Source organism: Candoia aspera, chromosome 5 (assembly GCF_035149785.1).
Source record: "Candoia aspera isolate rCanAsp1 chromosome 5, rCanAsp1.hap2, whole genome shotgun sequence".
Lineage (NCBI taxonomy): Eukaryota > Metazoa > Chordata > Lepidosauria > Squamata > Boidae > Candoia > Candoia aspera.
Genome location: NC_086157.1, coordinates 111,481,837 through 111,496,365, shown reverse-complemented (window position 1 = coordinate 111,496,365; position 14,529 = coordinate 111,481,837). Strand labels below are relative to the sequence as shown.

The following is a 14,529-nucleotide window of genomic DNA, read 5'->3' as shown; positions in this document are numbered from 1 at the left end:
TTCCATTTGCCCATGTCACAAAACCTTTAAATTTCTCAAATGCCTCATCTTTATGTTTTAAGATGTAGATAAATGTGTATCTTGAGAAACCATCAATGATGGTCATTGCATATCTTGCTTGTCCAAGACTTGGAGCAAAAGGACCAATAATGTCAGAGTGTACAATTTCCAAAGGTCTAGTTGTAACTCTGTCACTGTGCTTACTCACAGGAGCTTTTAGTGTTTTGCATTCTTTGCAAACTACACAATCTAAGTATTTGTCACAGGGTTTTATCTTTAGGTCAGCACACAGCTGTGGCATTTGTGCTATATATTTGAAATTAGCATGACCAAATCTCCTGTGCATCAGGTGTACACATTGGTCATGATATGGCGTGTTGCCAACTGCAGCCTTGCAGCTTGGCTTCCTTGCATTTTGCACAATGTACAAGGAGTCTTTTAATATACCAGTAGCACACAATTTTCCATTTTTACGTATCTCACAACCATTTTTCTTAAATGTTATGACATACCCTGTTGCAACCAATTGTGCCACAGATAAAAGGTTTGATTGTAAATTTGGCACATACAACACACCTTTTACAGTTTCTCCTAAGCAGGATAAATACAAGTCACCTTGTCCCATAATTTTGGTCACAGACCCATCAGCCAAAGATACACTTCGTCTTTCAGTTTTAGACAGTGACACAAAAGAGCTTTTACAATTACATAAATGACAACTGGCCCCAGAATCTAACACCCATACATCAGAATTACCCTTCTCAGCAACCTGTGCAATTTGTGTTGTCTGAAGAGCCTTCTTCTGTGTTGCCCTTGTGTTCTTCTTCTCTGTCTTTCTACTCTTGGGTCTCAAGGCACAGTCTTTCTGCAAATGTCCAGCTGAACCACAAGTGAAGCATCGCTGGCTGGCTAGTCCTGTGGCCTCAGCTTCCTTTCCCTTCTTTTCCCTTGTTTTCTGGTAACTGCAGCTTTCCAGAAGAGATGGGGGGGATCTTTCCTCTCTCTTCTCCCATTCAATGAGTAAGTGCTGTGTAACATACGATGGGGTGAGGTCTGCTTCAGGCATAGCCTCCAGGGTACAAATCAGCATGTCCCACGTTTCATTCAGTGAGGACAGGAGGATATAGGATTTTGTGAGAGGTGTAAATTCCATTCCTCTCTCCTGAAAGTCAACAAACAGCTGCTGAATATAATGCAGGTGCTCAGGAAGGCTATCTCCTTCTGCAAGGTAGGCTTTGTACAGCTTTTTTGTCAGGGTAACTTTACTCCCTGCTGTTGCCTTTACATACAAGTCTCTCAAAGCGTCCCAAAGTTGCTTTGCAGACTGCATGCCTCGCACGTGGACTAGCTGATTGTCCTCAACTCCCAGGATAATGGTGGCTCTAGCCCGCTCATCCTGTCTAAGCCATTCAGCACTGGGATTTTGGGAGGTTTGCTCACCAATTGGCAGCCAAAGATTCTCTCTGCGAAGATACATCTCCATCTTCAGGGCCCAATTCAAATAGTTGGTCTCTGATAGGCGCTCCAGAGGCATTGCTGAGGGCTGGGAGGTAGCCATGGCTTCTTCCTTCTTTTGCAAGTCACCTCAGCTGGCTTCTTTGTCCTGTAGACCGGCAGTTGCTGGAAAATCTCCAGGTGGCTCCAAAGAAAATCTTCACAGGTCTTTGCTACCTGCCTTTAAATTGTGCATGAGGTGTGGAGCTGATCTCTCTATTCTCTCTGGGGTTTTACTGGGCTTCTTACTGGGTTTACTGGGCTGCTTACTGGGCCCATAACCTGTTGGCAGAGTGCTAGGAAAGCATTTGGCCCAGGAGAGATCAGAAAAGTCACACACCAGGTATTTCTATAAAAATAAATTTATTTACAGAAAACAAACATATTTAAAGGCTATTTGCTGAGAGGAGAGTTTTCTCTCAGCTGCATATTCTCTGCAAGCCTACACAGAAGGGAAACTGAAACTAAAACAAGTCCAGGCAGGTTCTTCCCCCCCCAGTGCAACAATTAACAACTGAAAAGGGGACAATTAAATTCAACCTCTTCACCCGGCCAAAATCATTAGTTACCGTAGTAACCTTAATCTGTAGTAGAAAACAATATATTAACAAAGATTTCCTTTCACCTAGCACTGGATCATGATGAAGAACCCTAACTTCACTTAAGACAAAAATCATTTTTAAAAGTTGCACCTCAAAAGATGCTGAAAGCTGAGAGAACATGCTACATCTGTCCTTTCTTAGCCAAAACCTTTCTTTTAGTGTGAGGTTCTTCTGGAAGTACTAAATAGGTTTCTGTAGCAAAGGCAAAACCAACTGGCCCTTTGGGGAGAACATCTTTCAGTTTGTACGTTTCCTGTCGATGTGCATTTTTCTTTTCTTTTCTTTTATTCTTTTGGCATGGAGGAGCTTTCTATTGCTGGCATCAACACTCTAAAGCAGTGGTTCTTAAACTGGGGGTAGCTTGGGCATATCCTGGGGGTAATGGAGCAATTTGTAATTGCCTGTTTTGAATTGAAGATCCAGTTTGGGATTGCTGCCGCCAAGATGCTTGTGTAAAACGAGTCTTTTTTTGTTTTTGTGGGAATAAGGACATTATTCAAGACCAGGAAAAGGGGTAATTGGGTCAAACAGTTTAAGAACCACTGCTCTAAAGTAGCCCTGTCCAGCTGTTCCATCACATAGAAATGTCCTGTTCTCTACCACCGTTCAGTGCAGGACATAGAATAATGGACAGAAGTTACAAGTTTTATGATAGAACATAAAAATCTTCCCAGCAGGACAAACAGTTCAACAGTGGAATAGCTGGATGTGTTCAAGCAGAGACCGGACAGCCCTCTGTCTGGGATGCTTGAATTTGGATTCCAGCACTGAGCAAGGGGGTGGCCTTGAAGACTTCAAGGGCACCTTTCAACTCTAAGATTTATCCCATCAGAGAGAATTAGGACACAGACAGAGAGCAAGCTAAGTTGTATCTGGTCTCTCATTTTGCATTTGTTTTTGGCTTCTAGCCCTTTTTTAACTCTGCCTGGGGTAAAACATGACAACCTGTGGTTTTCCTGTTTAATAAAATATGTTCCTCTGTCTTCCTGTTGGGTGACTGTTACTACGTTAGCCACCTTGAGTTAGCATCAAGAATGTAAGTTTACTCAAAAACAACAAGGATTGGGGTGTGTGTTTCTCCTCCACTTCTTCACACCTTTCTCTTGTCAACAACAGTGGCTAAATATTTTATGGCTTCTAGTCCTCACTGCCTGAAGGAGTCTGGCCAGAGAACATGTTCTAGATATGCTATAGCAACTTTCTTAAGCATTTTGTTCTCAGGATCCCTTCTCACTTTTAAAAATTAGGGAGGACCCCAAAAGAGCTTTTGTCTGTATGGGTTATACTTACTGATATTTACTGTATTGAAAATTAAAATCAACACATTTGTAGAATATTTCTTTACTGAATCATGTAAAGAATTTAAAACCCATTAGATATTAACATAAATAAAATGTTTTTCATGAAAAAACTCTCTACCTTTTAACAAATTAGAGGGTAACAACTGACAGTGGCAGGTTGGTTTTTTCCCAGCGGTTCTTCCAATAATTGATTGCCTTCCAATTAATGTATCTGAAAATGCAATCAGTTGTCCTGTGGGTGGGTTGGACTTCAATTTTCACAATTCCTAGTCAACCAGTGTCAGCCCTGTGAAATAGGTCAAACTGACTCCAAAAATTTGACTGGAACGCTGCTTTACTGACCTAGGCTATGGTAACAAAATCTTGAAAGCCTGAGAGTGTTCTTCCTCCCTCCTCCTTATACCCCAGGGAGCTAGGTAGAGCTAGTCTGAGTTTCATCCTCATGTTGTCTGTTTCCCAGGCTTAAAGCATGTTTCTGTCTATGTTTTGGTGACCACTGTTGCATAGTTTCTCCAAGGTCATCTCTGTGGCTCTCTATACCTGGCCTTTGCCGACTCAGGTTTTGAGTTGTTCACAGAACCACAAAATGGGATTGCTGGAAAGATCTTGGAGATCATCTAACCAACATCCCAACCCAGTGCAAGTCTCCATTGCTATAGCATCCCAAACAGATGGCCATCTAGCCTGTTTTTAAATAACACCAGCAAAGGAGAGTCCACTACCTTCCATGGTCGAACAGCTCTGTTAGCAATTTTTTCTTGATGTCCAACCAAAATCTATTCCCATATACAGATAGTCCTTGTTTAATGACCATTCCTTCAGTGACTGTTTGAAGTTACGACAGTTCTGAACGAGTGGTATTCACAACCATTCCTTGAAGTTCCAGCTGTTTCAGCACCCCTGTGGTCACTTGGCAACTGTCTCACACTTACAACAGTTGCAGCATCCTGCAGCCACACGATCACCATTTGCAACCTTCCCTGCTGGCTTCCCACAAGAAAAATCAATGAGGAAGCCAGCACGGAAGGTCGCAAGTCATTCTGGTTAGTCACTTGCACCCTCCCCACTGGCAGCAGTCACTCTGGCCCTACCGCATGCCTTATCCTAACCCTGCTGGCCTGCTTGTGAGCTGCCCGGGACTCGCTTAATGACCTGCGATCCTCACTTAATGACGGCAATGGGGAGTGCCAGGCTTGCTGTCACTAAGCGATGTGGTCATGGGACATTAGGCTTTACAACTGCATCGCTAAGAGATGGAAATTCCAGTTCCAATCACCATTGTTAACCAAGGACTTTAAACCCAATGTTTCTTGTCCTGTCTTCTGGAACAACTTGGTTCAGACGGTTCTGCCCTACTCTGTCAGATTCGTGAAGACAACATTTGTGTCTTCCCATAGTCTTCAATTCTCCAGTGTCTTCCACAGTTCAAGATTTTCCTTCCAGGCTGCATCATCTTGTTTGCCCTGCTCTGGACCTGCTCCAGTTGGTCAATGTCCTTCTTAAAATGCAGTGCCCAGAATTGGACACGATATTCTAGATGGGGTCTAACCAAAGCAGAACAGAGAGGAAGCATGACTTGAATTCCAAAACATCTAGAGGACACTACGTTGGAAAGACTGCAAAGACCTATGCATAGAGGAGCAAAGTGTCTGTTTTGATGTGCATGCACAACTAAGGGTGCCTGCGTACTGCCTGGTTTCTCTTCCCATTCCCTCAGAATCAGCTGGAAAACAACTCGTGGTTTTCACTTCTGTTGACTCAGAAACCCCGAGGAAGAGCAAAAATCCCTCACTTGCTCTGAGTTGGCTCACTCCAGTTGTGTGTGTGCGTGCGCGCGTGCGTGCACACACACACACACACAGAAATAAAGAAAAGAAATAAGAAAAACCAAGCAATCTAGTTCCTTCAGAATCCTAGGCATCCAGATGTCTGTTGCGTAAGGAATCTCATGTGGTTCATCTTATTCCTAAATTAAAATGTTCTTCCTGGGAAAGAAGGAGCCTGAACTTCAATTAAATCTGTCCATGTTGCTGCATATACCTGGGTATGATGAGCATACCTATAGAGGAACATCTGGGATGTCAGCCTCATCCATATTCTTGGTCACGAGCCAATCAGGTGAAGATTTCCCATTTAACCGGCCAATTAGGTTAAAGCCAGGTACAGGTACAGATGACGTCTCCTTTGAGTCGAGCTCAGCTCCTGGTCTCCATGGAGACGTCGGTGTAGTTTTCTTGGCAACCGCACAGAACTGCCTTATTCTGGGATAGTTTTCAGCTTTCTTTGACTTGAAAGTCAAAATACATTTTGAAAAACCACCACCACCTTCCTTCTTCTGCTTTGCCCCATGACATCATCCCATTAAGATATTTCTTTGGGTGGGTGGCTGGGGGTTTAAATCCAATCAAAATGTGTTTCTGGCCTTTGTTTCTTTTGCTTCTAGTTCTGCAACTGCTGTCTTTCAAGAAGAGCAACTGCTAATTAACCCCACTACTCCATTTGGGGCAATTCTACATCTTAACCAATCGAAAGTGAATGTCCCACAGCCTGAAAGTTCTCCCCCCACCCCAATCCTTCCAAAGAAACTCAAGAGGCATTATAAGCTTAAAGAGATAAGCCACAAATTGCTGCTTTCATGGAAGCCTTCACGGTCCCAGTGAGTCAAGAGTCTTGTAGACAAGAGAGAAGTTGCTCTGTTTTCCTTCCAATAGAGACGCAGCTTCCCCTTGCTCCAAAAGGCCGACCCCCTGGACTTCTTGCTTAAAGGATTAAGCTGACCTGCTGGTATAGAAACGAACAGAAGTGTCTCAAAGGCTACCATGCAAAAGTGTGGGACAGCAGTCAGTCACCAATCAAGGAACAGCCGGAGGAAGAACCTTAGAACTTTGCAGAGCTAGGCCCTTGTGAGTCCTTCTTAATTATTTTGTGGTCTAGAACTAGACCACTTCTGCTCTTCGTCTGCTCTCGAAAGAGACCATTAGAAGAAGCACAGTCCATGAGTTTCAGTGTATCCTTAAGTGAACAGAAGCTAAATAGAACCTCTGCATGGTATGAAGTCAAACATGGCATCCTTCTACAAATTTGAACCTAGCAATTTCTGCGTAGTTGTTAGAAGATCCCAAATAAGAACACAGGAAATGTGGCAGGTGCAGACGTTTGGACACACTTCCAGTATTTTGTAATACAGGTAGTCCTTGTTTAACGACCACTTGTTCAGTGACCATTCAAAGTTATGATGGAACTGAACGAGGACTTGTGACTGGTCCTCGCAGTTGTGGCCATGGCAGCATCCCTGTGGTGATGTGATCGTGATTCCGGTGCTCGGTAACCGGCCTACAATTATGACGTCACAGTGTCCCGTGGTGATGTGATCGCCATTTGTGACCTTCACTGCTGGCTTCCAACAAGCAAAGCCAACGGGGAAGCTTGCAGAAGGTCACAAATGGTGATCATCATGTGACTGTGGGATGCTGCGGCCATGCTGGATTCACCTAACGATGACGACTGGGACTGCCCAACCGCCATTGTAAGTTGGCCTGCTCACGTGACATCACTCTTTATGACCGCATCACTTAGTGACAGAGTTCCTGGTCCCAATTATCATTGGTAAGCCAGGACTACCTGTATCTCCTCTGAAAGAAATAATGGCTTCTAAATATATCCTGTAGCCAGAAGGGAGCTGTTCTGTTCTTGTTTTTGGAATTTTTCCCACTCTTCCCCGCAGAACTCTTCTAGCTCAGACATATTTAGAGGCTGTGATTGTTGTTTGGCATACTTTCCACAATCATGGGCTCCTCTAGGCAGTCGTCTGAGCATTTCAAAATGAAGATAGGTCTTATAAAATAGGGGAAGTCTATAGAAAAAAAAAAAATCTCAAAATGTTTCCAGCTAGCAATTTCACTGAGAAATACTGCTAAGAAATAGAGGCCACGTGATACTGTTAACATCAAGGCAAGATCTTGAAGGCCAAGACCAGTTTTGGTGAAAACTGCCCCCAAATTGGCGAGATCTGTGAAACAGAACTACAGATGAGCAGCTGATAAAGTTAGCTGACGCTGGAACAGTTCTCCACAGGTCCACCGTACCGTGTTGTACTGTCTCCAAACTGGATCCTCTTCACCTTTTCACCCATATCCTCTTGAAATGAGCGTCCGTGCTTACATCTATCTGTCTCTTTATTTTTGTAACTCGGTTTATTTTTCTACCAAACTGCTCATCAGCACGAAAGAGCTTTCAAAGTATCCAAGATCTCTTTCCTTCCCATACCTCTCTTAGCAATCTTTTTACAGCTGCACCCTCATTCCCAGACTTTCTGTTCCCTCAGCCCCACACTAGGCCTAAAACCAATCCTTCTCAGGCAAACCCTGTTCCCCATTCTTCCTGCTCCCAGATATACTAAGATAATCAAAGCTTGAGATACCAAATCTGACAGCCAACATTTGGTTTGGAGCTCCATCTAATCAGAGTTCTTAGGTATGTTTGCTCTTCCCCAAAGAATGCACTGGAATCCTTCCATTCCGTGTGCTTTATATGTGTCTGTAACAGACTTTTTTAACTGGAAGAGATGGTTGCATATATGGAACCTGGTCTCAACGGCCTTTTCCCCAGGCATGCGCCCTCCAAATATCTTTGGACTGTATCCCAAATTCTTAATGAGAATGAAGATCTAACACTTCTGCTGGGTCCCAGGTTGGAGAAAGTCTAGACAAGAGAAACTGGAATCCGAGATCAATTAGAATCCTAGAATCGTAAGGCTTGGAAAGGACTAATTAAGCCCCAAAGTCCAACCTCCTGCTTACTGCCAGAATCCAAAAGCAAGTGTCTCAGGTGGATGCTTGAACACATCTGGCAAAGGAGAATACGCCACCCCTCTGAGTCACTGGTTCTACTGTCAAACTGCTCTTATTAGGAATTTTTTTCTTAACCTTTGATTAGCATTTGTCCTTGTTAGGAAGGGGTATGTTTGTGACTAGCTATGGGGCATGATAGCAGGACTCCAGAGTAGTTTTAAATATCATTTGTTGGAAAGAGATGGGGAGGGAGATGACAGAAAGCTCTCTTTGTCTTGACACCCTGTTGTGGAAGTGCCTGATGGGCCTGTGTTGAAAAACAGGACAAGCAGCCAGGTCCAAACCGGACCTTACTTATCAGCTGTCCTGAGGGACCAGGATATTAACAAATGAACTGTAGCTTGACTGTCCTCTGTAAGCCCACCTTCGAAAAATCCAGAGTGACCCCAAAACAAAATAAAAATCCTGGATCCGAGCCTGCGTCAAACTTTTGTTTGTGGAATGGAAACCAGAGTGTGCTGACGCAAATTTTTTTGCTTCAAGTCCACCAAGCAAGTGACTTTTGTAGTCCTGTCATTTTTATCCTGCTCATAAATGGCAGGCAGTGAGGTAGCCAAGCAACCTTTTCAAACTAGAAGGAGAAAGAACTAAAAAAAAAAATAGGGGCCAGGTAGACAAGTGAAAATTATATGGGTGGTTGTAAACAGAAGAACCCCGTTGGGTCCTATTGTACCTCAGTAACAGCATTCAAGAGTATCAGCCAATAACTGGTTTTAGCAGAACAAAGAATGTGTCTAGAACTGTTCAAATAATAATTTCAGGTATATGACCATCCTGGATTTAGAAGCTATGGCTTCAGACTGGTATCATAATGGACAGTGCCTTGTCCCCAATTCTAAACTTTAGACAACATCAGTTGTGTCTGCCTTACCTAGAAATTCAGTTTTAAAATACATTTTTTTAAAAAAAAAGCAATCTTCAACAGGGGGAGTTAAAAAGCTCAGCATGACAGCAGTCACTCACAGCCCATTTGCAATCTGATGCAATTCAAAATTCGCCATTTTCCTGCTGTGGACAATTTGGGCAAGGCAGATTTCAGCTACCGTTTGTGAGTTACTGAATTGAACGTGTCCCCCAAAATCCACTGTGTCTTCTACACAAAGAAAAAGTATTCATTGTGAGCCAATGAACTGTACAAACAAAACTGAAGACATTTTGAACTGGGATGCGTTGTAATGTATACTTGTAATAAATCCTACTATTTACATATGTGCCATATTATAATTGGTAAACTGGATATCACTCTTACCTACTGGCTGAGTTGTTACAGAGTATTATCCGTCATTTTAGCTGCTGAAGGAGGAAGTTCATTGACAGAATTTTGATTGAGCAGTTAAGGTTTGGAAAAGCTGAAGTTTATTTTATCTGAGAAAAATCAACACTTATTAACTAAGGAACAAACTAGAGGGAATGGATACTTTTATTTATTTATTTGATATATATGGCCACCCATTTTCTATACAATAATCCTGGGTGGCTCATATGATCAGCAATTAAAAAATGTAAAAAATAAAACAGCAGGACAAAAGATCAAACTCTGCCTTGTGGCACCGTAAGCTCACCATACCAGCTTCACATTTGCTGGGCTCAGCTTCCGCCCTAGTCCAGGGCTTGGGGGAACATCCAGCCAGAAGTTTAACAGGGTAGGGGCCCTCTGGGAGGTCTCAGGGGGTGGCTGTTCCATAGGGCAGGAGCCACCATGGAGAAGGCACACCTTATAAATCCTGCCAGATGACAACGTTTAAGGAAAGGGAGGTGGGGCGCATCAATCCTATCTAACCTGGTGGGATGGGCAGGTATCTTTACAGAGAGGTGCTCCCTCAAATAAACTGGGCCTGTGCCATGCAGGGCTTGAAAGGCTGTAACTGTGATGACCAGAACACTCAAGCATTCACTCAATGGCAGTCCGTAAGCTTCTGCTTATTTTAACTGTTTAATGAAGTGTCGCGTTCAATACAAGGTAAAAGTTGTGCATGGCAATTCCTGCACGTTCTACAGTTTAAAATCACAAAAGCCTCTAATTCCCTCCCACTACCCCCATAGGTATGTGCCCCTCCCTCTCCTGCCAGCAGATGGCTTGAACGGTTTCTGCCCGCTGACCTTGGGCAAGGAGCATCTAGCCCAAACAACATAATTCACACTCCAATCCAGCTCCCCCTCCCTTCTGGCGACTCGCAGCCTGCTGGCATGGATTGCTTGAAGATGGATGCGAGTTCAGTAAGACGTTGTGTTAACATTTGATCGGGGATCATGACAATAACCAGCACCATGCAACAGTGTAGCACGGGCAAATCATGGGGTGCCCAGAACTGCATGCATCACTGCAATCTAAACCAGTTGTAGTTTCCTGCTGAGCAGCCCCATGTAGGGTGGGGAAGTACTAGCTCTAACTTTATTGTGAGGTTACATTAACAGAATCTTGAAAGCACATCTCTCCCCCCTCGCCTTTACAGCCCAAGAAACTTGGGAGGGTCCCTTCTGAGATGTCTGCCATGTCCCCATTCCTGCTGCGGGTTCAGCTGCCTCTTATCTGACCACTACCTAGTCTGTGGGATCAAAGCAAAAAACGTAGAACGGAAAGACCTATCCAGAGAAAGTTGGCAGTGCAGCTTATAGGGAGAGCTACTGAACGAAGGAAATATAATTCACCGATAGAGATATTTTCACCATGAGAAGGAATGTAGAGGAGGAAAAAGGTGATATGGTTACGGAAAAAAATCATGCATGAGACACATGTACCTACCTGAGAGATATCCATGACTGAATCACAGCTCAGAGGCCTAGTAGATGTCAGGTCGTTGGAACCAAGGACCGTTGAGATGATTCCATTTTGGTCAACGCGTCGGATCATAGTACCATCCACAAAATAAATAAATCCAAATTTGTCCACGGTGATACCTGTGAACAGGAAACAGACGCAGTGGGAACTTAGTGAAGCAATGCCTGAGTATTAAAATGTCCATTGTGTTGTTCCCCGCTTGCTTTTTCGAAGGCAGATGAGGAAGTGGGACCAAGGAGAAGAAGTCAGCCAAGAGGTTCCAGGGCTGACTCATGGCCCTGAACTCTGACACTGGGGATAAAACTTTTTAGAAGAAATGGGGTGCAAGGCAGTTGTGTGCAGGAAAAATCTTTGTTGTAGCATCTTCCTCCCTACAAGCTGAGCCCCCTGCTTTTCTACCCATCTTAACTCTAATACCAGTTCAGGTCTGGAGATAGGAGTGGGCCTAAGACATCGGACCTCCCTGTTGATCTACCTATAGGAATGTGTGCCGTTGTGCGTGCGCGTACACACACGCATATATAAACACATATATGTGCACATAGAAGTATTCCTCGCTTAACAACCATTTGTTTAATGATAGTTCAGAATTATGACGATGCTGGAAAAAATGAATTCTACTAACCAACCAACCAACCAATGACAACTTGATGGCAGATAACCAACCAACCAATCAAAATCACATTTGCCTTTTTGCAGCCACATGGCGCTGCTGGCTCATATTCAGTTTGCAACCGACTAGTTCTCCATCCCTCCTCTTAGGATTGTCCCTCTTACCCCTGGGGCTTGTGAGCGTGGCTTCGGTTGCTTTGCCCCCATCTCCGCAGTGGGTGTCGTCAAATGGAAGGCACTGGTCTCCTGTCCCGGCCACCACTTCAGAGTTCTTCACTATGTCCTTGATTACCATAGTTGACTTGATTTTGAAGACGCGGCGGCTGCTGGTGTCAGAGAGGTAGATGGATCCAGAGGTGGGGTCCGCAGACAGGTAATATTTATGAGCTGGGCTGTGACTGCAAAATTGAGGGCAGAACGAGCTGTTTACATCTTGCCCTTGTACACTCGTAAATCAAGAACTGTGAATGTGATGGTACCACAGCACTGTGAAGCCGGAAAGCCAACATAAGCAAAGATACGGTAGATGGGAGAAGCGAAGCACCAGAAGAATGTAAAGACCTGATTCTCCTTCTCTTTGTTAGCTGCTGCATCAGACAGAGTGAAAACCAAGCTGGTTAAAAAGAAGGGTGGTTTGGAGGGTCCATCGCCCAAATGGTGCAGCCGGTTTTAAGCCAACCTCACAGATAATAGGCACTGAGATAAGTGATATGCACAGGGTGAAACAGCATGAAGAAAGAAAGAAAGAAAGAAAGAAAGAAAGAAAGAAAGAAAGAAAGAAAGAAAGAAAGAGAGGGAAGGAGGGAGGGAGGGATCCCTCTCATGGTGTACAGTGAAATGAGAAAAACAAGGAAAGATGCTCAGGAGAGGTGGTAAAGAGCACAAAAACCTGATTCCCTTCTTCTTAGACATGTATGGAGAGGACCTTTGTGTGTGTTGAAGACCAACTCCAGACTTTTCCCTTTTCAAATCTGCAGAAAATGGAGGCTGAGTTGCTCTATTGCTGGCTCTGTTGGGATACAGGTAGTCCTCCCTTGACGACCATTCGTTTAGTGATGGTTCGGACTTATGACGGTGCTAAAAAACGATTTTGAGACTGGTCCTCACACTTACGATTCTCCCCATGTCCCTGAAGTCACACGATAACAATTCAGGCTCTTGGCAACTGGTTTGCATTTACAACCGTCACAGCATCCCACGGTCACCATTTTTTACCTTCCCAGCCTGTTTCCGGCAAGCAAGATCAGTGGAGAACTGCATGATTTGCTTAATGATCATGTGGTTCACTTAACGACTTTGGTGATTCACTTAACCACCACCACAAAAAAGGTGGTAAAATCGGGTTGGATTCGCTTAAAGACCTCTTTGCTTAGCAACCAAAATTCCAGTCCCAATTGTGGTCGTTAAGTGAGGTCTACCTGTATATACAAAAGCACAGCAAAGCTAACCCAATTTTCTGAAGCGCTTCTGAACAAGCAACAACTCTCAATGTATCCTGCCTTCCTTCTCCTGACATAACATTATTTTATTTTATTAATTAAATTTCTCTGCTGCCCATCTCTCACAGGAGGACTCTGGGCAGCAGAGAAATTTAATAAATAAATGAATAAATGAATAAAATAAATATTTATTTTCTATTTTTTATATTTTCCATGTTTTGAGGTCAGTGGGAGTGCAGATGACTGTAGGCCAGCTTTGCAAACTTTCTTGAGGGACTGGAGAATCAAAATAGTGGTGGCGGGAACACTGTGGTGTGGATGTCCTTTGATAGATTTGGCCTGAAGACAAGTGGGGCAGCAACCAGCAGGAAAACCAACTGGTAGCCAGAGAGGACAACATCTGTGATGACTACATTGGCAGTTAGATATTGTTGGCCTTCCTTAAGGCATTAAAAATCTAGATTTTCCCCTGGACATTGAGAATGTGACTACAGTGTGATTTGGCTTTGGCTTTGCTATTGTATTGGGTTTGTTCTCTGTTTTCCTGTTCATTTCTTTGTTCAGTGCTTTTAAATCCTATGTTACGCACCCAGAAAAATCAATCAGTCAATCAATCAATCAATCAATCAATCAATCAATCAATCAATCAATCAATTGGATTAAAAACAGAGACATATCAACAATAAAGAACTGAACAACACCTGCCATCATGGCACCACCTGCTCAAGAAGACATTCCAATATTGCACCCATTCTCACATCCTCCAAAGCCCTCCAGAACATCAAGGTCTTTGCCTTCCAAGATCACTAGGACGGGTGGGGCCAGTTTTAGCTCTGGTGGCCAGCTGTTCCAGAAGGATGCTGGGAGATGCCACTCCCTAGGGTCAGAGTCCACAGCGAGCCCTGTCTTCTCAACTGCATTGGATAGGCAGGTTCTACTCAAAGCAGGTGGCCTCACAGGTACCCAGATCCCAAGCCCTATGGCAACCAGAGCAGCTCCTGCAGTAACATAGATTAATCACTCCAAACCTGTTTTAGGGCTGTGCCATGGTTTGGAAATGATTAGGAGGGCAGGTACAAATGCAACACCTGCTTGCTATTAATTAAAGTAGTCCAGTTTTTCCAGACTTCCATGCAAATCTGAAAAAAAGGACGTGCTGCTTTCAGAGTTGATTAAGGAGTGGAAGTAAATTCATTTACTTTCTTAAAACGGTAGCATCCTGCTGGAGGCTCTTCTCCTGGAAGCTGAGTATGGCTGAGTAAATTCTTTCCAGATGTCACCTTGTAGATACTCAAGTCAGCACTAAATAGATTTGAGAGTTGGGGAGAGATGTCCTTGTGGTCTGTAAGGAAGTGTTCTCTTGTCAGGTTTTCTATCCAGGTAAAGGCTGGTTTAAAGTATCGGGTTGAGTGAGGAGAACAGATCGAGAACTTCTGCCCATCCCACTGGCCA

At 43.8% G+C, this 14,529-nt stretch overlaps 1 protein-coding gene across 1 annotated transcript in view; it reads right to left on the bottom strand.

Annotated features, from left to right (window-relative positions):
* TENM4 (teneurin transmembrane protein 4) overlaps positions 1 to 14,529 on the bottom strand; it is a 445,069-nt gene that overhangs the window by 28,731 nt on the left and 401,809 nt on the right. The window contains exons 24-25 of the mRNA XM_063305935.1: positions 11,804 to 12,036; positions 10,991 to 11,145 (exon numbers count right to left, since the gene is read on the bottom strand). Coding sequence (XP_063162005.1) covers positions 10,991 to 11,145; positions 11,804 to 12,036 — 388 coding nt within the window. The remainder of the gene's footprint in view (positions 1 to 10,990; positions 11,146 to 11,803; positions 12,037 to 14,529) is intronic.